Source organism: Emys orbicularis, chromosome 6 (genome assembly GCF_028017835.1).
Source record: "Emys orbicularis isolate rEmyOrb1 chromosome 6, rEmyOrb1.hap1, whole genome shotgun sequence".
Taxonomy (NCBI): domain Eukaryota; kingdom Metazoa; phylum Chordata; order Testudines; family Emydidae; genus Emys; species Emys orbicularis.
This window is the reverse complement of record NC_088688.1, coordinates 47,348,693-47,374,254: the sequence shown is the minus strand read 5'-3', so window position 1 is coordinate 47,374,254 and position 25,562 is coordinate 47,348,693. Positions and strand designations below refer to the sequence as shown.

Here is a 25,562-nt window from a genome sequence, read left to right as displayed (position 1 = left end):
GATTTGCTTCCAGCATTTATAATGGTGTTAAATATATAAAGTTTTTAAATTTATATGGGGGGATTGCACTCAGAGGCGTGCTATATGAAAGTGGTCACCAGTACTACAGTTAAGGAAAACCCTGATGAAGAATACCACATCTAGATGAAACTGCACAAGGGACTTCATGGTGGACAATAGAATTATCCATGGTGGAATTTGGCCAGAATAAACTATTCTTGTTGACTGCCAAGTGTTCCGAGGTGAGTGGAACATCACGTCCCAGATGGCACACTGATAACTGTTTTGGTGCAAATGTTGTAAGTAGGCATTTTTGAGTGACTGATGAAGGTTTCAATTGCAACTCTATAAGGTAATTGAATAGGGGGTGCTATTATATGAGGTATGTACTAACAATCCTCAGACTGTTGACGTTATATTTCATAATATAGGTGGTATGTATCTAGAATCACAGCACATCTTATATCAGAGTGATTGAAAATCCATTTTTCAAAAAAATATTTAAGAATTTCTTCTCCTTAAAAGTAAATTTAAAATTAAATTTGAAATTGACAACTTAGGACAGGGGTAGGCAACCTATGGCACACTTGCCACAGGTGGCACGTGAGCTGATTTTCAGTGGCACTCACGCTGCCCGAGTCCTGGCCCCTGGTCCCGGGAGCTCTGCATTTTAATTTAATTTTAAATGAAGCTTTTTAAACATTTTAAAAACCTTATTTACTTTACATACAATAGTTTAGTTATATATTATAGACTTATAGAAAGAGACCTTCTAAAAACATTAAAATGTATTCCTGGCATACGAAACCTTAAATCAGAGTGAATAAATGAACACTCGGCACACCACTTCTGAAAGTGAAACTCTGCTGACCCCTGACTTAGGCGAATGCCTCAACTTACTATAATCTATTAACATTTAAATAAATAATCAAGCAGTACATGTTAGCTGTCAAAGTTTTAAAGAAAGTCAAACCAGTGAACTGGTGGAAGTCACTGGCTTCAGCATTTGAAATGAAGTGCTGAACCACCTTTTGACAGTAGTGACTTCTTATGCAGGTACAGAGGATATTTTCTTCATTTCAGTTCAATGACTCATTAATTCAAAGTTGAGAAACCAACTGGGAGCTGAAAAAAACAGAAATTGTTTTCCTCATCCAGTTTAAGAATAAAAAGGTGTGAGGATGAGTTCTACCATCATGAAGGACGTAGGTATCTAAATACCTTTGACAATCTGGGCCATACTGACCAAAAACAATCAATTCAATTCACTAACTACAGTGAATACTTCATTTAAATCAGTTAATTTTAAATACATAAGAAAAAAATTGTTTCAGAATATTTCTATATCTAGCATAAGGTAATTTTGTTTATCTAAAACAATTTTAGAATGCTGTTTTAAACATTTGTGCATTTAACTGAATCAAACTTCCATCCAAATGCCACTTGACACAAATGAGTAAAAAAATTAAAGTGTTATTTTTGTTAGAAAATGACAAGTAAGAACCTAAATATATGGACATTAGGGTATATAATTGGTTAAATAGATGTGTATACAGTGTATTCACTTGGTTAACTAAAAGTACCAAATTTAGCATGAATGCTATAGTTAGTAGTTGCAAACCATCATGTTTTAATGGTTATACTGATCAACCTCTCTTTAGGAAAATAAGTAAAATTGCAAAAAATAAAAATAAAAATTAAGGTTTCCTTCTTCCTGATTTATATCCATCCACCCTGTCTTGTATGTTGCTTATTTTCCTAGGGACAGAATGTAGTTTTTCTCATGGGCCCAAAATGCACTTAGTGTCCTTTAAGCCTCACTCAAGAAATAGACTTATTTTCTTTTGTAATCAAGCATGTTCTCATAATTTTCAAGGTGCATGATACCCTTTCAAGATGTGCTCTCTCTCCAATATTTACATCTTCTGTGTATCCAGACAGTAGAAAAACACTTCCTAAATGACAAACAGTAGTTGTTACAGGCTAGCCTTCTGCTGATACATAACCATTAAAGAATCTGGTGAGTGTCTGTCCTATGATCTATCTATCTATATATCTTCACACAATTACCTGTGATATTTCTTCATTGAGTCAGAGAGGGTGAATGAGATAATACCTCTTAATGGACCAACTTCTGTTGGTGAAAGAGAGCAGCTTTCAAGCTACACAGAACTCTTCTTCAGGTTTGGCAAAGGTAATCAGAAACTCACAGCTAAATACAAGATGGAATAGATAACTCTTTATCCTTTCCACTTTGTATTTAGCTGTGACTTGCAGATTACCTTCCCCAGACCTGAAGAGCTCAGTGTTGCTCAAAATCTTCTCACTCCCAGAAGTTAGTCCAGTAAGAGAGATTACCTCACTGACCTTGTCTCTTATTTCCTGAGACCAACATGGCGATAACATTTTTACAGTGAAGCATTAAGATGGCTTACAAAATGGTGGGTGCTCTTTGTTGTGCATTTTTACCCGCCTTGGCACTGATTTTTATTTTTGTCGTGAGGAAGTCAAATTCCACCTGTTTCTATCCAAAGAATGAGAACTCAATTGCAAACTCCTCTTCTAACATGGCTTTGGTAAGAAGCCACATGATCTTGACGGTTGTGCAAAGTAATCCACTGTCCTGATAAGGAACTGGTATAACTGAGTGAAGCTAATAATGTTAGCACTTACAGAAAGGTTTTTAATCTTCAAAATGCATAGCTACTGTTTCATCAGCAATCCTCTTCACTCCCCATTCCCCTCCTCTTTCCTCCAAAATACTACATGAGTAGGTATTTGAGTACAAACAAAAATGTTTAAGTGTGCTATCCTGTACTACAGATGAGTCCTACAGTTAGATAACATGGGGTAGATACATAAAAGAAGCCATATGCTGAATGAGACAAATAGGGTGCAAGGAAAAAGGACTGATGGCAGGACAGTTACCAAAGAACATACACTTTTCACCTGTTATTGATGATGGGGTCAAATCTAGACTAATGGGCTGAACCAACTCCCCTTAAGTCAATGGAACGAGTGTCCATTAATTTTAAAGATAATTTGATTAGGGCCCAGGTTTGTAGTGATCAAAAACAGTTCTACTCTTAACTGCAATACCCTTTCAAATGAATGAATCATCATATTCTATTAGTTGTATTACCATATTGCTGGGGTCCCTAGTCATAGACCAGGACTCATCTGTGCTAGGTGCTGGACACAGTCCTTGTAGATATCCAGCCTCAATGAATAAGCATACTTTATGTTTATATGGTAATAAGTAGGCTTCAGCCTTGACCCCTCCTGGAGGTGAAAGGGGGTGGAGGATCTTCACAATTAACAGTTACTGGTTAGTTTACACCCAAAGCAACAAGATTAAAAAACAAAGTAATATATGTTCTCTGTCTCTAAAAACATGTAATCCTTTTTTAGATTCTTCTAAGCTCATAAACTCTAATGGATCTTTGGGCAATGAGTTCCACAGGGTAATTTTCAGTATGCATAAGCACAAGTGTTAGAAATACTACTTTTAAAATGAAACAAACAGTAAAATCTATGAAAAGACCCATATGTGGGTTTTCTACATATGCAGATATATATTATTGTTGCTCAACTGCCAAATTTTCCCTCTATTAAATTGTGTCTATCAAAAGAGAGAAGACATGTAAAGGTTTCAGATTAGTTTTTTCCATAGGTAATGCATTAGAGTTGAAAAGCCTATTGGTTCCTATTAAGGCTAGGCAAATTCATCCCCTAATTACCAGTGCCATATAAATGTCCATTGTCTACACAAACAGGTTGTGACTATGAAAGAAGACATCCTTGGCTGGTTCTTTTTTGTGGACGTTTTGGCTCAGTCTTACCACTGCTGCAAATCTACTGTCCCTGGGCTGGGGGAAGAACAACAGGACACTGCTTGGTGTACCAGGGCGTGGATAACGAGATACTGCTTGGCTGGATCCTCCAAGCTTGGAGTGTAGAAATCCAATCATAGGGAAGCCAACAACTCTGTACCAGAAGGAATTTCAAGATTTAAGCAGAGTTGCCTGCCTCCCTGCCCACACTCTGCTCTGCTGAAGGTGTCCGGTTTTCTTTCCTAAATCACACAGGGGCAAATAGATCTGGGCAGTGAAACTAGTGACCCATAAAACTAGTACAAAAATGAACAAGCAAAAGGCATCTTATTCCATTATCAGAACATATTTGTTTAGGAATAATTCGCCAGCCCCCTTGTGACTGGGAAGACATCCATTCTGCACCAGCATCAGTACAACAGGTGTTTCTTTTAGCCTAGGGAAAATGAAGAGTAATGTCTCCAGTTACCAGAGGGAGATATGTTAAGTAGATACAAAATGACACATGCTGGAATTTGGCCAAGACTTGTGTGTTGAATACTTAGTTACAAAAGAAAACTACTGCCCATTCCACTAGGCAGTGTTAGCAAATGAGCATAAGGGGGCTTATTTTCATAAGTCAGAACGTTGCAGACCTTGTTTGAGGCATCATCTGTTTTATGGCAATTGGATGTGTAATTAATTTGTGCTGTTAAAATGGTGCCTCCACCTCCAGTTCTGCCATGCACACCATGTTGTCACCATGTCTCAAAGAGGAAGTTCAACACACAGTGTATGTAGAGAACTAAGGAGTAAAGGAACCTGTCAGGATACCAACCATAAAACAGAAAAGTTTATTGGGGGGGGGGGGGGGGGGGGGGCGGAGAGAGAAGAGAGGGGAGGGAAGAGGAGAGCAACTTTGTAAAGCAACAGTTAGTTTACATAACAACACCTCCCACATCCTTGACTAGCCATTTGCCCAGATTTTAGGGCTTCAGAATGACCTAGCAGTGAGCTCTGTCTTTCTTTGAGCCAGTGCTATCAGATGGGTGTGGCTAGAACAGTGGTGGGCAAACTACAGCCCGCAGGCCCCTCCTGCCTGGCTCCTGAACTCCTGACCCGGGAGGTTAGCCCCCGGCCCCTCCCCTGCGGTTCCCCCTCCCCTGCAGCCTCAGCTCGCTACACCGCTGGCGCAATGCTCTGGGCGGTGGGGCTGTGAGCTCCTGGGGCAGCGCAGCTGCAGAGCCCGGTCTGATCTGGTGCTCTGTGCTGCGCGGTAGCGATGGCATGGCTGGCTCCAGCCAGGCAGCATGGATGTAGTGCCGCCAGCCATCAGTGCTCCAGGCAGCGCGGTAAGGGGGCAGGGAGTTGGATAGAGGGCAGGAGAGTTCGGGGGGTGGTGGTGGTCAGGGGTGTGGATAGGGGTCAGGGTGATCAGATGGCGGGGAACAGGGGGGTTGAATGGGGGCAGGGATCCCTGGGGGGCAGTCAGGAAGGAGGGGGGGTTGGATGGGGTGGCGGGGGGCAGTCAGGGGCAGGGGTTCCAGGGGCAGTCAGGGGATAGGGAGAAGGGGTGGTTGGATGGGGGCAGTCAGGAATGAGAGGCGGTGTTGGATGGGGTGTCAGGGGGCGGTCAGGAGTCCAGGAGGGGCATCAGGGGCAGGGGGGGTTGGATGGGGCAGGAGTCCCGGGGGGAGCGGATAGGGGGTGGGGGCCAGGCCACGACCCCCTCCCCTAACCGGCTCTCCATACAATTTCCAAAACTCGATGCGGCCCTCAGGCCAAAAAGTTTGCCCGCCCCTTGGCTAGAAGGTGCAATTGATGGGAAAAAACAGTGAAACAATCGCAGAAATCCAAACAAAATGGTAACCAGCAAGCAAAGTGCTTCATGTAAAGCAGTTTAACAGATCTTGGGTCTCATTCTTGGGACTGTGAGAGTTGCACTTGGCATAGGACCAAGGAAAGGGCAAAGAAAGGTAGGTTTAAGTCTGTAATCCCCAAACTGTGGGGCATGCCCCACTAGGGGGACACAGAGGAACATTTAGGGGGACATGGCCGGGCCAGGATAATCTTGGCACAACTATAATATAAATAAAACACTCTAGTTAAATACAAATTCAAAATAAGTTATTTAAAAATGTCAGATTTAAGTATTTTAAAATCCTTCCCCCACTGAGTGTTTTAAAGTTATCAGTAAAGAGAAAAAGTAAACTGCAATATCCTTTAGCATGCCTCAGAGGAAGACTTGTATTACAAATCAATCCAATTTATCTTTGGATGTTTCCACGAGATGGCCACAGTAAATGAAAAATAGCTACTGTCCTACAACAAGCCAATTTCTTAGACCCAGGAATGAGAAATATGCAAGGGTTTGGTTGTTTTATTAAAATGCTATGTATGACATTTTACTTCTTCAAAGCACTAAATGTTAAAAATAACTACAAACCAGAGCTATTTTTCATAATATTTTAATACTTTTCACTTTTAAATACTGGTTTTAAATTTGTGATTGTAACATGGAAGAGCCAACTTTTAATTTTTAAAACTTATCAGTATTATAAAGCTATCACAGAACAAACAGCTACACTCTACATACTCAAGGTACTCAAAAGTATGATTCATGTTTTGAGTCTGTGGATGAACAGTGGCAATTCAAATACAGCTTAATCTGTAAAACTGACAAATTTTGGTGAAAGATTTTTACTGGACAATTTGATTAGTTTAAAGAAAAACAACAACTTCAGATAAACCAGCACAGCCCAATTAGGTAAAAAGTGATTTCCTCTCAAAAGGTGCAATGGCATTTTTTCTAGAGAAACTTACGAGAAATTATTCAGATTCAGAAAACTGTTGAACCACCTCTTCCCCTGATCCCCTCATCCCCAATAAAAACTGTATCTAGTCATGGAGAGGATCTAATTTGGTGACAGATCCAGGTTCCCAAGATAACAGAAGTTAAGGGACACTATCACATTTGAAGGTGAAGATTGCTGCATTCTCTGAATAGGCTGAATTAAGAAGAACCGATTTAATTTACAAAAATGACAATCTGGAGTCAGAGGCTAGTGCTCTTCAATAGTACCACACACACATGGTTAAGGTGACATATTAATTGGCAGAAAAAAGCCCAAGTGTTGGAGGAGGAAGGAGAGAGATTTCATAAATGCAAAAAAGGTTTGGAGATCTCTTCTGGAAGAAAGGGCATAATGGATACACAACATACATTTACACAGCATGAGAAGAAGCCTAAGCTTTTATTTGAAGGGTCAGTACTTATGACTCTTGAACTCACAACTCTTTCCATATTCAGTAAGGAGCTTCTTGTAATTCTGATTGGGCAGGGCTAGCTGTAGTGAAAGACCAGTGCTTTTATCTAAAAGTAAAATGTATTCTTTACAAATAGTATCTTTAGTGTAATTTTATTTACAGAATAAATTGCAAAAGTACATCACATTTAGTGCAAATGCAACTAATGATATTAAGATTTATATACTTCTTTGTAAACTTTCCATACCTTTGTAAAATAAAGCTATCCAATTAAATTAAGAAACAGTTAACTTGCCTGTGTTCGATGATAGTTACCAGAAATGGCAAATAAGGAGTTAAACATTTGTATTTTGGGCATAAGACTTTTTGTAAAGTTCCCATTAGTGGCTATGGTCAATGAACCATTTTTCAGTTGATTGCAAAAAGATGAAACATTTGAGGTATAAGAAATTCTTTTTAACGTCGCTATATAAAATGCTTACTGGTGATGTAGTAAACATGTACAATTTTCATCTTATTTGCCTTACTAGCATTACCATATAGGCACTTTTCTACATATTCAAATCAAGAACAGAATTATTCTGTAATAAGGCATATTCCATGTACACCATTTAGAGAAAGGCAAATAAAAGAGGAGAAAAGTTTTATAGAGCATGAAATCTGCATGTATGTGTGTAACCATGTGTTACATGTGTTTGTACCTCTTTATACAGAATAAAGACTAACAGACACAAGGAGTAATTCACTTACAACATTGTGCAGATATCAGACATTTATCAGCCAACTCTTCATTAAATTACTCTTTTGTAGTTATATCCAGGCACCTGCAATACTATATTAAATAAGACTTTCAGCTTTCTTTTGAAAAAAATATATCTGAATCTTATGTTGTTTGACATATACAAGTTAGTGAAGTGCCCAACAAATGCCTCTGAATAATCTCCACCTAAAGGCTGCCAAGCGAGAAATCCGCTCAAGTGAGTACTAGTCTCTGCCCCACAGTCCACTCCTCATGGCTATTTCCAGAGATCAAAGGCAGGCAGATATTTGCATTCAAGTTCTCACAGCAACTAAGGGGAACTTTTCACTTAGAATCTGTGGATTCTTATAGCTCTGTTAAGTTTCTGATCAAGTAGTAAATATTAACGCAACTCACATTTTCTACACATACCTCATAGCGTGGCTTTAATTAAGATGAGAACAAAAATGTGCAGGAACAGGAAATAATGTACTCGCTTTTACTTGTAGACTGGGAATGTTGTCCTATGTAGTCCAATTTGCTTTAATAAATATTACAGGGTACCTTCTTGCAGTTTCACAAAACCCACAGTCCACATGTAACATAGCATGGACAGACTACTGTTGTAGTTTTCAGGCACAGTCTCGCCCTCTCATATAGAATCTACCTAGAAATTTCTGAATCATGTTCAATAAATTCTGTAGCACATATTACATAACTAAAAAATACAATAGAAATATAAAGATATCTGGGAAAAAAAATAAAGCTTTTCACACTCTTCCTCCATCAGAGCCAAAGGTCTTCATAGGAGTAAGATAACAGAAAAGGCAAAGTCATATGGATATTGACAGCCCTCAATTAAGAGACATTTTACATAACAAGATGATTCATTATAGAAACCAGCAGCAATGAACTATGATTATACAAAGCAAAACAAAACCCCTGCCCAAAGGTCACCTAGACTTTACTGCAAACCTGAAAAAAATACCACCCACAGGTTTTTGTGCATATAAAGCACATACAGTATGCTATATGTGCATTTGTCTTTTGTGCTTTTTAGACATGCACAAAAACAGAAAACCATATGAGTGTCTTGTGAAGGGCCACAGTAAACAAAAGCTTTGCAAATTGTTTAAAATTGAAGCAGTAACCCAAGTTGGTGATTCAAAGTTGTATTTTTTTCTCCTCTAAAGCAAGCAAATAAAAATATATCCATATACATGTATCAATACATGTATTTATAATTACACACTGATTCAGCAAGGAGAGCTAGCAGAAGACAGCTAGTGTTAGATGTTCAGCCTCACGGTGTTGCAGTATTTCTTCGCTTCAGAACACAAAGCCTAGGACTTGGGCCACAAAAAGACTGTAGATCCTACGTTCCAGCTTGGAGCCTTCAATTTGGTTTATTTCTCCAACATGGAATGTTCACACACAGTCTTGTTTCAATCACTGTAGAAGCATGGAAAGGACATAGCATAATACATTTAGAACACTACTAAGAAAATGAGAAATAGTTATGAAACATTCCAAAAGCACAATTTAGAAACAATGTCTTGCCTCCAAATTTTGCTTGTTTGACAAACACTTGAGTTTTTAATGATACACATTTTCAGACAGGCCTTCAGTAACTAAATGCAACTGAAGTAAGTTTTGAGCTAGAAACTATAGGGACAAACTACTATTACCAAAGACGATCAGATGACCCAGACTTCTAGAATTTTGTACACTGAATGAAACCTACTCAACACAGGCAATCATGAGGGAACAGGACAGCAAATAGGCAAAAACCCTCTGTCAACCCTCCATAATATCAGAACTGCCAAATTCTGCATAAACTGCTGGCACTGGATTGTTTTGACATGATTTACACATAATGAAGAATACTGAAGCATACTGTATAATCTAAATCGAATATCACAAGAGTACATACTAAGATCTTCCAGTCAATGAAGGCCCAAGTCTAGTAATATAGCCAGGCTGCCCTGAGAATGACTGAAACTGGGTTAGCACATAGTTTTATTTTTGCTGATGTTTAACACATGCCATTTTTTAATAGATAAACTATATCTATGAATGAATTATGTCCCTAGAGACCCCATCCCTACACGTATGCATATATGTTATCAAAAAGACAGTGAAAACCCAAAACTATATCCACCAGAACCCTTGAGTATTAACGACAATTCAGATTGCATTGGAACCATCATAACACATCCTAAAACATGACTATCCTGCCAACTAGGCAACGTAAAAGAATGAGATTGTTCAGTCAAATCCTGTGATGGACATATATCAACTATTACGTTATCTCAAAGTCCCTGCTTTAACTATTAGGTGGCCAACACCCCAAAGAATACCTGGATAAACTCCTACAGTTTGAATGACTACATTCTGTTTTTACAAAAGTTTAAAATAATTTTTACTACTCACTACACTGCATTATCTTATTCTAAAAGACACCAAATACTAAACGGTTTGATTTTGGCAGCTATTTGAGGAAAGGCCAGTGCTTGATCCTTTCTACCTGCATTTCTAGTTTGCTAAAAATATAAAATATACATTTTTATAATATGTTAACCTGTTCAGTCCAATATATCCTATGCTAAACCAAGATTTTCACTTAACTCAGAAAATCACCATAATGCAAAAATACATTTTTAAAATTTACACAAAGACGTTATATTTTTTGTAGTAAGTAAGTCAACTAATTGTATTAACCTTATTATTTCTTTATGTATGTAGAAAATACATTGGTTTATTAACAACTTCGCTTTAGCATATAGATCAAAATATAGATAAACTTACAATAGCTGTGATAATTACAGTAATAAACACATTTGTAGATTGTCTAGCTTATTGTTTGGATTTTAATATGTACAGCAATGTATACAGAAGCCAAAACTCAACAAGACGTTTAGCAAGTACCTGTTAATACTAGAAGAAAATAGGCTTTCCTGCTGTTTTGTCTTGCACGTATGATGTAAAACGCTTCAAGAATTTGGGATACTCTCGTTTTGCCACTGCTCGTAACACGGAGGCTGGTGCCCATCCCCCAGGATTCACTAAAAATAAAGATAAAAAATAGATAAAAGCTATACTCTAAAACAAACATGCATATGGCTGGACTAGTAAATGCTTAACACTAATTTGTAGACAAAAATAAATTACTTGTTTAACATTGACTATCCATCCCTTTGCATCCAGAGTCAACATTTCTTGATAACTACTAGTTCAACAGCTATGAGCATCGGAAAATCTGTACTATAACTCAAACATTCTACATTTGTAATTTAATATTGATTGAAAGAACTATTTCAGTTTATTGGTTATACAGAACCACAATGTGTCACTTAATAGCACTCTTGCTTCTGAACTAGGTCAGGCTCAAATTCCAGATCAGGATTTGGGATCACACCTAATACTGAGACTGTAGGTACAGTATATATTTGACACTGTTTACATCTTATCAGGAATGCAGTGCAATATTAGGGGCTGTTGCTTCATTAAGTGACCCGCAGAAGGGAAAATACAACACCTCAGCTTTGACCAATTTTGCTTCTTTTTGGAGTGCGATGAAGACATGAAAGGTTTTTTTGTTTTTTAAATTATATACAATTCTGCTTGTTTTTTATGTGAGAAAATCATGTCCTGTCTAGCTTGGAAGGCTGTAGTGCTGATCCTGCAATAGGATCCACATGGGCTGGCCACTGAATCCATGCAGGGCTCAATGAAGTCAATGGGACTATGCATAGGTGCAGGGGTCCACCTGCATGAATCTTCTCATAGGATCAGGTCCTACAGCAATAGGAGTCTACATAGTGAAAGCTCAGCAACTGGGAATTTTAGTCAGATTGTTTAGCGTTTGCTTTTGTTAACACTAATATCACTTCTTCCAAACTTTTCATATTAAAACTCAACATTCCCTCACCCTCCTGTTAGGATGAATGCTAACAAAACACATCCTCAGACATTCATGAGGTCCTCTAGCAAAGCTGGGGAAAAACAATTAACATTCCCGATATTTTTAAGGTAAAACAAAATGGGGGAAAGTATCTTTCAGGCCCTCTTTATACGTCATAAAGCAGCAGAAAAGGGCATGAGCCCAGATTTTAAGACCATTTGCAGTCCATTTTTAATGGTATCATCCCTTAGGAGAAGCTGTTAAAACAGTTTCTTTTTCCCATCTTTGGTAGATGACAAATGGAAGACTATAATCTCATGGCATTTTTCAGAAAGAACAGGAGATAACTCCAGTGTCCTTGTAAACATTTTCCATTTCAGAAATGTATTATACAAAAGGCTATTTGATTTATTGGTGAACATTCAATGGCTGTTGCATTTGCCTGCACAACCGCTGCACTCTTAATGTTTTACTGATGACTTTATGAATGCTTTATAATAAGCAGAGTCCAAATGGATCTCTTTGGTTCTATGTACTCCTTTTCTGGAGCCATGCAACTTGTCAGTGTCTGCCACTTTCTGCACAACTGTGCTTCAGAAACTAAGCTCTCATTACAAAAAAGTTTCTAGCCCTTGTGGTTGCAAAAACCTTCCAAACATGAAACAATGCAGCCCCAAATATCCCCTACCCAGCTGTCAAAATCTCCAGCTTCCCCCAACACCTTCCAATAATGACGTTACGGTATTTTAAATACAATATCCCACAGCACAATGACAAATAAATATGTAGGGTCAGCACAAAATTAAGCTCAGCATCACACTAACACAAGGAATACTGATTTAATTATTTTCATATTTAATTAGATTTATAAATGGAGGTCATTATTGATGCTTCAAACTTGAAGTTTCTACAATACTGAAGTTTCTGCTGCAAAATTCAGATCAAATTTGCCACAAAATACTTGGTTGGGAGGGGTGTCTTCATTCATGAAACCCAATTATAAAGTAATTTAATACTAGATTTACTTTTCCTTCTTATTAGTACTGTAATATATTTAATATTCAGATGTGCAGGTAACTATTGAGTCTTCACTATGCTATTTAATAGTGGGGGATAAGAATATTGAAAACATGAAAGATATATAGGCTAGTTAGAAATGTTCTGTACGTCCATAAAAGTGGCAGACTGTTACACGGTTCCCATATTACTCTTTTCAAGCAGGCCTCTGAATGTGTGTACGTGTATAGGAATTTTAGTTTACTGATGATGTTAATCTTATATCTGGCTGTTGAGGATTTTGGTCAGCATGGGCAGAAGTGGTCACTCTCAATTTCTACTGAAATCTATAGCCTGGCTACTTGGGGATGTTTACCAGCTAAACAAAATATATTTCCACTGTTTTGGCTAATTACTTTGAAAGAAAGAAGTTTTTACACCTTTACTACCAGCAGCTTCTCCTCAGCCTAGCCAATAGGTTGTTTACGGAAATAACAGACTTGACATCAAAAGATTAATCAATGTACACTGCTAAAGAAAGTACAATGTACGCCAATCAACCCAAATAGGGCAGCTGAAACTGCTTTTTTCCAACGTTCACTTTTTCTTTTTCTATATTTACGATTGTGTGATACAACACATTTGACATTTCTACTGTTCTCCCAACCAATCACACAGTGACTGTTTGAATTTATTGGTGACTGTGGCACCTGTATTATGTCTTTCTGATTTTGACTAACAGCTGGTTCATAGATGTTGATCTAAAAATAAGTTTAACAGAAAACTCTGAACTTTATTTTTGCCAGCAATCACAACCCATAGAAGTAATGTAAAAAATGCTGTATTGAAAAATCTATACGTACCATTAGCTACATATGTAATCTTGCATAGGATATTGTCTCTGCTTATTTCCTTGTTCCCTTCTGGTGGGCTCACCAACGTCTGACAGATCATAGCAATGTTTATTTTGGCACGAACACATCGATTGTTCAGCTGCCAAGAAATTAAACATTTAATAAACATTAAGCAAAGTTTATTTCCTCTATCAGCATTTCTAACATCTGAATGTCAAAATATTAATTATTAACACTACAGTAATGCTTGGAAGCTGCTATCAAGATTTGTGCTAGGCACTGCACAAACAAGTAATAAAGTTGACAGTCTCTGCCCCCAAGAGCTTACAGTCTAGGTGTCAGACAGGATATGACGTTTGGATGAAACAGGAAAAAATGTGGTAAGGATGAATGGGGAGGGAAATAATAAAAAAAACAGTTGAACTGAAAAGCACAGCTCTCTACTTGTCTAACCAATACTAGAAAGTGATGATTTGCAGGCATCACGGCAAAGGTGGATTTTTAAGGAAGCATTTAGAAGAGAATAAAGTGACAGCCTTATGAATTGTGATACGTTTAAGATTTTGGATTAAAAAAACTTCTGAAAGCACAGTTTGATAATATTCAGAGGAATTACTTACAGGGGCACTATCATGTTCCACAGAGAAGTTACAGACAATCCAAGTTTCAGGATCATTTTCACTGAACGCTGGTATCTTTCTAATAGCAGACAGATATAGCACATCCCGCTGAGAAGCTGGCCACACTCTCTACAGGGAGACAGTAGTTGATTGTTAAAAAAAAAAAAAAAAAAAAAAAATTAAAATATTTACTGCCCAGATGTCAGCCTAAAGTCATCAATTACAAATCTGGCAAATTATATTGCCATAGCCATATTATTGAAGAGAAATTCAAGTTTGACAAAATCAAGTGGAAAGTTTCTTCAAGCTCAGTAACAGTTGATAATTCATTTCCTTTTTCAAAATATTTGAAATGGGATATAAGCTATTTCAAGCATTCTTATGTTTGGTTCCAGTGCTAAATTTATTCTGCTCATGTCCATCTCTGTTGGTCTGATTTAAAAAAATTGATAAAGTTTTTTCAGGTTCTATGAAAAGAGATGATGTGCCAGCTCACACAACAGGTTAGTCACCCTATAACAATAAAAAAATATAGGCAGCTCCTTCAGGGTTTTCCAATATTAGATCTAGGTTTTGTATGGTTTGGTGTCTGAGTCACCAAACTGAACTCCAAGATATATGTATACATAGACCTGTCCACCATTAGTATGACTCCATAGTTTGAACAGTAAGTAACATTTAAATGGCAAGAACTATTGATTCAGTAATATATTATGTAGGAACAATAAGGAGGGTATGACAAACTGTCACTTTCCAAGAAAAAAAAAAAGTTTTAGAAGCAGAATAACTAAAGGATAAAATGTAGCATTACAGAAGCCACTTTCCTGATATTTTGTAGAAATACTGGCAATTAATCAACCTCTTTAGAGTGCTTCATAATACTATACAGCCAGACTTGCAACACAACCCAATAAATAGTATATTCTCTCATGGCAGCTTTCAGGCAAAGTGTATTATTGGTAAAGTTGGATCCAAGAAAAAAAATTGTTCTGGATCTCAGCCATCTTAAAGTTTGTTCAGGATTTTAATTCAGACTCATCTCTAATAATCAGAAGCTATTAATATTAAATGTTCAGACCAGACTCTGTGTGTAGCACGTAGTATGAACAAGCATCCTGACAAATGTTTGCATAGGAACTAGTTAAACAAGATTACAAAGTGAATATTGTACTTGTAACACATCAGTTCAGAATGTAACCTTGTCAGTTCTCTCAAACTGTGTGGGGTCAGCTATGGTCAGGACTACCTCAAATAAAAACCCATGGTGCTACCGGAAGTGGTCTTAATGACTCAGGACTCTTCCCTGGGGTCAGTAGTATCCAGTGCTCTAACATGGCATTAGGAGACACACTAATGATGGAGGTGCTATTATTTTAAAGAGATGTAAAAGAAGGCTTGGACCCTAAAGTCTCCATGACATACATGCAAGGCTAAGAGTGATAATTCTGCCATCTTTGTTAAATTCCAAATTGAGGAAACTGCAATTGGGTACAGAATTCTTCACTTCCTGTCCTAAACTTTTGTATAGTGCTGTTAAACAGCTGCAATATTTCACAATAGATGGGACTATATTTAGTGATTGGTATAGCAGTTTCTATATAAAGTGCTTTGGGATCCTTCTGGATGTCAGGTGCTATATAAATGTAAGATATTATTACCTTGTGTGTCTGGTAAATGATGACTGCGTTATCTGATAAAGTTTCCACAACATGGAAATTTTCAATGGTTGCTAAAAATAAAAGAACTAGATCAGTGTACAAGCACAAACATACCTAAATTAGGTAAAGGTTTTAAACAACATTCAAACCAACAGCCATGACTTAAAAAAAAAAAAAAAAAAAAAAAAAGGCGATTTCTTACTTTCCCAGTCATTACGAACATCAACATTCCAGAAGTACTGGCAGACCTCGTGTCCCGTAACGCCTTTGACTGCATGTGTGGCTTTCAAAGGATCTAGGACTATCCCATTTTCTTCCACCTCTCTTCTGTACACCTTTGGGCAAATACAAAATAGCACAAAAGAAATGCACAGTGGAAAAGGCCAAAACTCCTTTGAATTTTTGTTGTGCTTCATCTTGAGAATCTAATTTGACAATCCATTTAACAAAGTTACATAAAACAGCAGTAAGAATGACTGAACAATCCTAGGCAAAGTGGATTTTTTTTTTAAACCATGCAATTTGAATGGTTTAATATTTTATACAAAGGCTATGTTTAGGAAGGAAATATTTCAGTGATTAAAACAGATAATCAAAGAAGCTAAACATTAATATCATCCAGTACTTAAATGGGTAAGAGAAAAATTCTGCAAGATTGATTTTTCATGCTAATGTGCTGGATGCAGTACTGAGATTAAAAGAAATAACTAAAGGCTGCCCTAACAGCAGAGGGAAATCCATAGTTACCGCAGATCTGACTACAACTTGGTGAACTCAAGGAGTAAGAGAGGGAGAGATTCATAGATTCTAGGACTGGAAGGGACCTCGAGAGGTCATCGAGTCCAGTCCCCTGCCCGCATGGCAGGACCAAATACTGTCTAGACCATCCCTGATAGACATTTATCTAACCTACTCTTAAATATCTCCAGAGATGGAGATTCCACAACCTCCCTAGGCAATTTATTCCAGTGTTTAACCACCCTGACAGTTAGGAACTTTTTCCTAATGTCCAACCTAGACCTCCCTTGCTGCAGTTTAAGCCCATTGCTTCTTGTTCTATCCTCAGAGGCTAAGGTGAACAAGTTTTCTCCCTCCTCCTTATGACACCCTTTTAGATACCTGAAAACTGCTATCATGTCCCCTCTCAGTCTTCTCTTTTCCAAACTAAACAAACCCAATTCTTTCAGCCTTCCTTCATAGGTCATGTTCTCAAGACCTTTAATCATTCTTGTTGCTCTTCTCTGGACCCTTTCCAATTTCTCCACATCTTTCTTGAAATGCGGTGCCCAGAACTGGACACAATACTCCAGCTGAGGCCTAACCAGAGCAGAGTAGAGCGGAAGAATGACTTCTCGTGTCTTGCTCACAACACACCTGTTAATACATCCCAGAATCATGTTTGCTTTTTTTGCAACAGCATCACACTGTTGACTCATATTTAGCTTGTGGTCCACTATAACCCCTAGATCCCTTTCTGCCGTACTCCTTCCTAGACAGTCTCTTCCCATTCTGTATGTGTGAAACTGATTTTTTCTTCCTAAGTGGAGCACTTTGCTCCACTTAGGAAAGGGACAAGAAAAAGTTATTTCAAAATAGATTATGAAATGCTTAGGTGACCTGCAGAAAAAGAAAGCTAGAGTCAGCCCTGTCTTATACTACACTCAGTGTTATCTGAGGACCTGACAAGGATGTCCCCACTAACCAGGTTTTCTGGGATATTCACCAGAGAGATGGATACTAATTTGTTTTTCTTTAATCTTTAAAAGTTGATAGTATAGTATTTGAATTACTGTAGTATCTATGTGCTCCAATCTGGATCACACTGGGCTAGACACTATACAGGAAGCGCCATGAAGTCATCTGGCTGATTCCAGATTTGCAGAATTTCATGGAATTTCGCTGTATTACTGAGCCAGTCCATTATAATTTTTTGTACATGGTATATTTTTCTAACCTTTCTGAATTATTAGAACAAGTATTTCATCTAATAAGAGGCACCTTCAGAGCTAAAGAAATATTGCCCTCCGATGTTGTGGTATTTGTGACCTTTCAGAATGGAGCATTCTAGGATATCAGTGAACTTGAACTTTTGAGGACTCTACAGCACTTAAACAGAAATTTGTCCATTCAAATCCTGTTACTGATATCCGCTCCACCATAGTATCTGAGCACCAACCAAGTACCGAAAGATAAAGTATCCCTTTTGTAACAGGTAGCAGTAAATTTTTTGATGAAAATTAAAGTTTTGGATTTTCCCCTCAGAAAATACAGGGGCCAATGGGTGAGTGAAGTCAAAAATAAATTTTACATTTATTTAAGTGTGTTGAGGTTAGTGGCCATTTTTACCTCTGGCAGAAAGTTCAAAGCCTTGGCTCCATTCCCATGAGAGTTCTATTTCCTATGCTCAAGAGTTTCCCCCTAACGAAGAACACTTTCACTCTTCAAGTGGAATAAGATCCCAATGAAAGGTCATGGATATGTAGTATGGGGAAATGACCTCCAGAAGTCAAGGCCAGTTTCATGGACTTTAATTATCAAGACAGAGACCTTAAACTAGATTCTGTTTTCAATAAGAAGCTAATGAGCCCAATGGTGTTTCGCTCACAGCAACTTGTGTTGCTTAGAACAGGTGCTGCATTTTGTACTAGTTTAGAGTTTTTTCAGGGAATCTGGCTTCATTCATAGTAAGAGGTACATTAATTAAGCCTGGAGGTCATGAATCCATGGATCACATAGCCAGGTCTGGTGACTCACAGGATAGGGTGAAATCTTCTGGTCATCTAAAGATGAAAATGGGTGTCCCCACCCTCCCACCAGGGCTATCTGCATATCCACTACCAGTGAGGAGTCCAAGAGGACCTGAAGGCTGCAAACTGGCTTAATCTGAGAGCAGGTGCCCTAGACAAGAAGGAAATGTCAGAGGAAAGCCTGCTGCTGGAAACTAACATTTAATAAGCAATGGTGAATGTCCCAACCCTGAGCATGGTTACTGGGGGGCACTTAGTACACATTAATAGAGTTAACTCAATTTTCATTTCCTTTTTGAGGTTCACCATTAAAAACAGTTGTTTTCAAACAGTAAAAGCTGATGCAGTGACAAGATACAGAATAGCATGCCAATCCGTTTACACATTTTAGCCAGCTCTGAATTGACTCTATATTTTGTGCAAATACTCATTAAAATCCTTAGCTTTTTATAGAGCTTTGGGGACAAATGCTTAAAGCTCAGCACGTGAAACAAACATTTGGTTTATCTGGTTGTATGTGCACACCCTTTTCAAACTATTTTTTTAGTTAATGGCACACAGTGTGAAGGCCTATGATAAAATATTCTTTAACTAACATTCTGATACATATACTTGAACAGCAATAATTATATTTCCTAAAGCTTTAGAAAGGAAAAAAAGTAGCAACTTTGGAGTTATGAAATGGGAACGTCATATATGTCAATTTTTCACTATACAATTACCACCAAAAAAAGCAGGAATTAAGTTTATTAAATTAAATCCAGAGTTTGTATATTCCTCGTAGAAACTGTTTGAAAAACAATGCCAATTGACTGTCTACTGGTAGTCTAACAGGGAGTTCAGGTTTCTCACTTTGAGCCATAGGGAGGTCAAATGTATGACTGAGACAGAACTGATTAGCCTTAATGAGACACAAGTACCCTCTCAAACTATCTTATTCAGTTGGTGTAGAAATGTTATTAACAGGAGTGTTGCATGTAAGACCCTGGAGGTAAATGTCTGACTCTACTCAGGACTGGTGAGGCTCCAGCTGGAGTACTGTGTCCAGATCTGGGCACAGCACTTTAAGGACAAACTGGAAAAAGTCTAGAAGAGAGCAACAAAAATGATAAAGGTTTTAGAAAACCTGACCTATCAGGAAAGGTTAAAAAACTGGGCATGCTTAGTTTTGAGAAAAGAAGGAGGGGACAGGACTGGATAACAGTCTTCCAGTATGTTAAGGGCAGTTATAAAGAAGACACAGACTAATTGTTCCTCATGTCCACTGAAGATAGGACAAGAAGTAATGGGCTTAATCTGCAGCAAGGGAGATTAGGTTAGATATTAGGAAAAACTTTCTAACTTTAAGGGTAGTTAACCTTTGGAATAGGCTTCCAAGGGAGGTTGTGGAATCCCCATCATTGAAAGCTTTTAAAAACAAGTTGGACACACCTGTCAAGGATGGTCTAGGTTTACTTGGTCCTGCCCCAGTGCAGGGGCTCGACTCAATGACTTCTCGAGCTCCCTACAAGTTCTAAATTTCTATGATTCTATGACACCAGAGGTAAATATACCCAGATTCCTACATCTAGAAGAGGGGCTTGTAACCCATGAACATTTTGTGGCAAGCTGGGGTGTGAACTAGCACTAGTCTGCTGCGGATTAACTGTCCATGTGGTCCTTTGGAAGGAGAGGAGGCCAAAGCCACCCCCACACGTTCATCCAGTGATAAATTACATTCACAATCTGTTTCCAAATGGTCCTGCTCAAAGAGGGAGCTACTTCCTTGTCTTCCTCCTCCCGACAGCATTTCAGGCGTCACTGTACATAATTTTGATGGATCCAGATGGGCTGGATCCGAGGATCTCTGGACTGCCAGATCCTTTGCAGATGATACATTACCTCTCCATCCACATAGAGGCTAACTGAGAAATTCCTGAGGTGTCCCACAGTAAGGCACCAGGACTTCCAGTTTTCCCAGCAATGGGGGTTTGGGAACATGCCTGCAGGTGGCAGACCACAGGGTGGTACAAATAGAGCCACAGGTCTCTGCATTCTTCTTCTATCTTCTTCCTGGTAAAGATCAAGGTCTGGATCCAAGACAGAATGCACTGGGGGATCCAGAGGGAAGTATGGAGATCCAGTTCTTTGTGGGGACCTTATAGGGATCCTAGGAGAAGGAAGCATAAAGTGTTCTGGCCTCTTCTTTCTAACAGGAGAAGGCAAAAATGATCTTGAAACTGGGGAAACATGTCTCCTTGTGGAAACCTTGTGTTTCGTGCTTGGAAGCAATGAACACACTGGACTTGAAAGTAAATTTGGGCTACCAACGTGACAGAGCTCTCCAAAACAGAGGATGAAGCTGGAACCAACCCAGAAATCTAAAACCAGTCTGAAGAAGCGGCTATCAGATTCAACATTATATGCAAATCCATCTCCCTTGTTACTGAAGGTGAGGGTGGAATGGGTCCCTCTTTATTAAGGATAAGGCCTTTTCTTGTAGCTATATTGTAAGGGGTGAGGCATTTGTCTGCAGCCATATTAAGAGAGCAGTAGCCATGAGCTAAGAAGCAGAAAGTGACGTTCTCACATTCCATCTAAATTACATTAAAACAATGTAATATCAGGTTGTTAAGAAGGCAATCCTGTCCCAATACTACCTACCATCGCCAGATAAAGAAACAGATCTTAAGATGGTTAAAGAAAACTTAGTTTGATAGCATTCTGTCTGGCAAGAAATCACTTATCAATAGCTGTGGTTGTGAAATCCCCATATCTTTACTGTTTTGTCTTTATGGCCCTCACTTCTCCATTGTTTATCTGTCTGGTTCTTTGATTGTTTCTGTTTTTCACATAATTAATTTTGCTAGGTGTAAATCAATTAAGACCGTGGGGTATGATTGGTTAAAGAATTGTTTTACAATAGGTTAGGATTGATCAGTAATATTTTAGTAAAATGATTGGTTAAGGTATAGCTAAGCAGGACTCAAGTTTCACTATATAAACTGGGGTCCAAGAAGGAGACCAGCAGAAGGAAAAGAAGAATAATAAGAAGGAAAGACCTGGAAGAAGAAGACGAGGAACTCACCTCTAAGACACAGCCTGAGGTCAGAGCTGCTAAGAATCCTCTGCACGACTGACGTGCAGCAACCAGAATCCAGACGAGACTGACCTTGCCTGGCCAACAGGGAAAGTCCGCGTGCATGATCAGGATTCGTGAGCATAGCATTGTATACTTAGCATGTGTATTTTGCTTGGTAATTGTTAATAAATAGACGATGAAGAATATTACTGTGTAAGGCTCTTTCACTGGTAAAAAGGTTCTGCAAACCCACGAAGAGTACGCCCTGAACCCTAGGAATTGGGAAAAGGCAGGGGTGCATAAATCAAGTGGATTATGCCTTGAGCCCTGGGTAAAGGTGTGTGCGTGCATGTGCGTAAGTAACAGAGAATTTGTGCGGGTAACACTTTGGAGATGTTATAGCCTCGTCAGAATTGGATGGATTCAAAAGTTCTGATTCATGGGAACCGCCATTGCTAGCAGCAGCCATTCTGTCCCTATGCCTCTTTCTTCGATGCCAGGACAGACAGAATTAAAGGCCCTGATTCTGACACACCAATCAAGTCCATCTTCCTGGATCTGGAAGTGGAAGTCAGAACTAACTCTGGGGTTGCAGCTGCAGGGGTTCCATCAGGATTGGGTAACTGTGATGCAAGAGGTATGGCACCGGTGACAGAGGCCAAACTGTCTTTCAACATCTCTTGTGAAACCAGGGCAGTCAGATTTTGCCATGTGGCCCTTGGTTCAGACAAGTGTAGCCTTGGGGGCTTGACTGAGGGAGTTGCAGGGAATTGATCCAGCCCTGATGGGCTGTGGCCTCTTGGAATCCTTTAGTTACTGGGAGCTGAGGCTGGCCTCTCAGGGTATGTCTACACTGCAATTAAAAACCTGCAGCTGGCCCATACCAGCTGACTTGGGCTCACAGAGCTTAGGCTAACGGGCTGTTTAATTGCCATGTGTTCAGGACACTCCAACTTGCAGGGTCCTAGAGCCCAGGCTGCAGTCTGAGTCTGAACATTTATACCGCAATTAAACAGCCCCTTAGCCCCTTAGCCTGAGCCTGAGTCACTTAGTACGGGCCAGCCACGGGTGTCTAACTGCAGTGTAGACCTACCCTTAGACCTAAGGACTGATTGGATCCAGAGAGTCTAGCATTGTGAGCTTCCTTGAGAAGGAGATGCTCCAAATGAGTCTGTGACAGCGTACCCCATAAGGCTTTATGGGGGGGTGTTTATAAATGTATGTATGATATAACGGAGATATGTTACATGGCACAGGCAGCACAAAACATATTTCCGTTATATCATACATACATTTATAAACACCCCCCCATAAAGCCTTATGGGGTACGCTGTCACACCCTCCCCCTGAACTTACTGCCAGAGACTTGGGAGGCGGGGTACTTCCAAATATGGGAGAGGCAGAGCCAGGCCTCTTTCTGGCTGAGGACAACAGGCTCCCAGGGGTGGGGGCAGGGGAGATGCAGTCAGTGCCCAGGGACGCTATCTCAAGGGTTGTCTGTCAGGAATTTGCAGCTAAACAAAGGGCGGACCCCTCCCTTGAAAGTATAAGAAAGTGTATCTCGGAGGGAACTCCAGGAAGGGAGGGGGGGGAGAAGTTTTTTGAAGAGGACGGGAAACTGTACAGGCAGGCCCCTGTAGGGAAAAACCAGGGTCCCGGGCAACCCTATAAGCAGTTGGTTGTACCCAGCCAACACCGGGGGGAATTAGTGCTGGTAGCGCATGACAGTCCCTTTGCTGGTCACTTGGGGGTACAGAGAACATATGACAGGCTGAGGAGGAATTTCTACTGGCCAGGGATACAGAATGATGTGAGGGATTATTGTAGGACTTGTGCGGTGTGTCAGGAGAGGAAGAAGCCGGGGGGACCCCAAAAGGCTCCGCTTCGTCCCTTGCCCATCATCCAGGAGGCATTCCAAAGGGTGGCATTAGACATAGTGGGCCCTATGCCACGCCCCACCCGGAGAGGGAACAAGTATATCTTGGTGGTAGTAGACTTCGCCACTCGGTACCCTGAGGCAATTGCACTGTCTAACATAGAAGCCGAGACAGTGGCAAGAGCTCTGCTCACCATATTCAGCAGAGTGGGCTTCCCTAAGGAAATTTTGTCAGATCGGGGGGCAAACTTTATGTCGCAGTTGTTCAATGAGCTATGGAAGGTGTGTGGAGTGAAACAGCTTAAGACGGCCCCCTACCACCCCCAGGCCAATGGGCTGGTGGAAAGATTCAATGGGACCCTAAAATCCATGCTGGGGATGTATGCCAAAAAAAGGGGCCAAAGTTGGGATGAACTATTACCGTTCCTGCTGTATGCCTACAGGGAGGTACCCCAAGAGTCCACAGGCTTTTCTCCATTTGACCTTCTGTATGGGAGGAAAGTGAGGGGACCCCTCGATCTCATCAGGGATACCTGGGAAGGATGCAACACGGTAAGGGAGGAACCTGTGACTGAGTATGTCCAGAGGTTCAGGAGGGAGTTGAAAGACATGATGGAGATTGTACAAAACAACCTCCAGAGCAGTCAGGCCAAGCAAAAGGCGTGGTATGATAAAAATACTTGTAAACGCACTTTTGATGTAGGAGATTTGGTCATGGTACTCGGCCCTGCCAAAAAGTTCAAGATGCAAAACTCCTGGGAGGGGCCCTTTGAAGTGGTGGAAGTGGCGAATGAGGACACCTATAAAGTTAAAAAGCCCCTGGATGGTGCGGTACCCCAATTGGTACATGTAAACAGACTCAAGGCCTATCACAGCAGAGTGGCCGAGGTAAACATGATCTGTTGCGTCGAAGGGGAAACTGAGGCACACCCACTCACTGATCTGATGGCTGAATGCCAAGACGGGTCGTCCCTTGAAAGTATAGAAATCTGTAGTGAGCTGACACCACTCGAAAGGAGGGAAGCATTGTCAACACTGCAGAAGTACAGTGAGGTATTTTCCAACAAACCAGGGAGGACGCACTTGCTGTCCCATAGGATCCTCACAAAAGGGGCTCAACCTCCTCCTTCCAGGCCTTATAGGGCCACCGGCAAGGTGAAGGAACAAATTCAGGCTGAGATACAAAGCATGTTGGACTTGGGGGTGATTAAGGATTCCGACAGTGCATGGGCTTCCCCTGTGGTCTTGGTCCCCAAAAGAGATGGCACCGTTAGATTTTGTGTAGACTATAGAAAACTCAATGCTGTCACTGTAACAGATGCATACCCCATGCCACGAATTGATGACATGCTGGATGTGCTAAGCCAAGCCAAGTACCTTAGTACCTTTGATCTGACCAAAGGTTACTGGCAGATCCCTCTGGAGGGAGAGGCGCAACAAAAATCAGCTTTTATCACGGACATAGGGCTCTATGAATTCACAGTGTTACCTTTTGGTCTGGTAAATGCGGGTGCCACCTTCCAGAGACTGGTCAACAGAGTGTTAAATGGCTTGCAGCATTATGCTAGGGCATATATAGATGACATTGCTGTATTCAGCAACACCTGGGGTGACCACAGAGAGCACCTGGAAGTCGTGCTATCAAAGCTCAAAGAGGCTGGGCTAACTGTAAAGCCCTCCAAGTGCAAGATAGGGGCAGCCAAAGTCCCTTATCTGGGGCACTGGGTAGGGGGGGGCAAAATATCCCCCGACCCTCTTAAGGTGGAAGCCATCGTCAAATGGCCTGTACCCCAGACTAAAAGGCAAGTCCAATCCTTCATAGGCTTGGCAAACTATTACAGGAGGTTTGTGGTGGGGTTCAGTGACGTTGTGTCCCCAATCACGGACTTATGTAAAAAGCATCAACCTAATAAGGTCATTTGGTCGGAGGCATGCCAAAAAGGCTTCAACAAGGTAAAAGCACTCCTGTCTGCGAAGCCTGTGCTGGCCAGCCCTGACTTCGAAAAGCCTTTTGAGTTGTGCACTGAC

The 25,562-nt window shown here is 40.1% G+C and overlaps 1 protein-coding gene across 3 annotated transcripts in view; it reads right to left on the bottom strand.

Moving 5' to 3' along the window:
• Positions 1-9,065: 9,065 nt before the first annotated feature.
• Positions 9,066-25,562, bottom strand: part of CERT1 (ceramide transporter 1) — a 173,175-nt gene continuing 156,678 nt past the window's right edge. For 2 of the 3 annotated variants that reach the window (XM_065406517.1, XM_065406519.1), the window contains 5 exons: positions 16,053-16,185; positions 15,851-15,921; positions 14,193-14,321; positions 13,582-13,711; positions 10,756-10,883 (listed from right to left, as the gene is read on the bottom strand). In XM_065406517.1, the coding sequence (XP_065262589.1) occupies positions 10,756-10,883; positions 13,582-13,711; positions 14,193-14,321; positions 15,851-15,921; positions 16,053-16,185 (591 nt within the window). Of the gene's footprint in view, positions 9,271-10,755; positions 10,884-13,581; positions 13,712-14,192; positions 14,322-15,850; positions 15,922-16,052; positions 16,186-25,562 lie in introns of those variants that run through there. The other variant, XM_065406520.1, reaches the window with a different exon arrangement.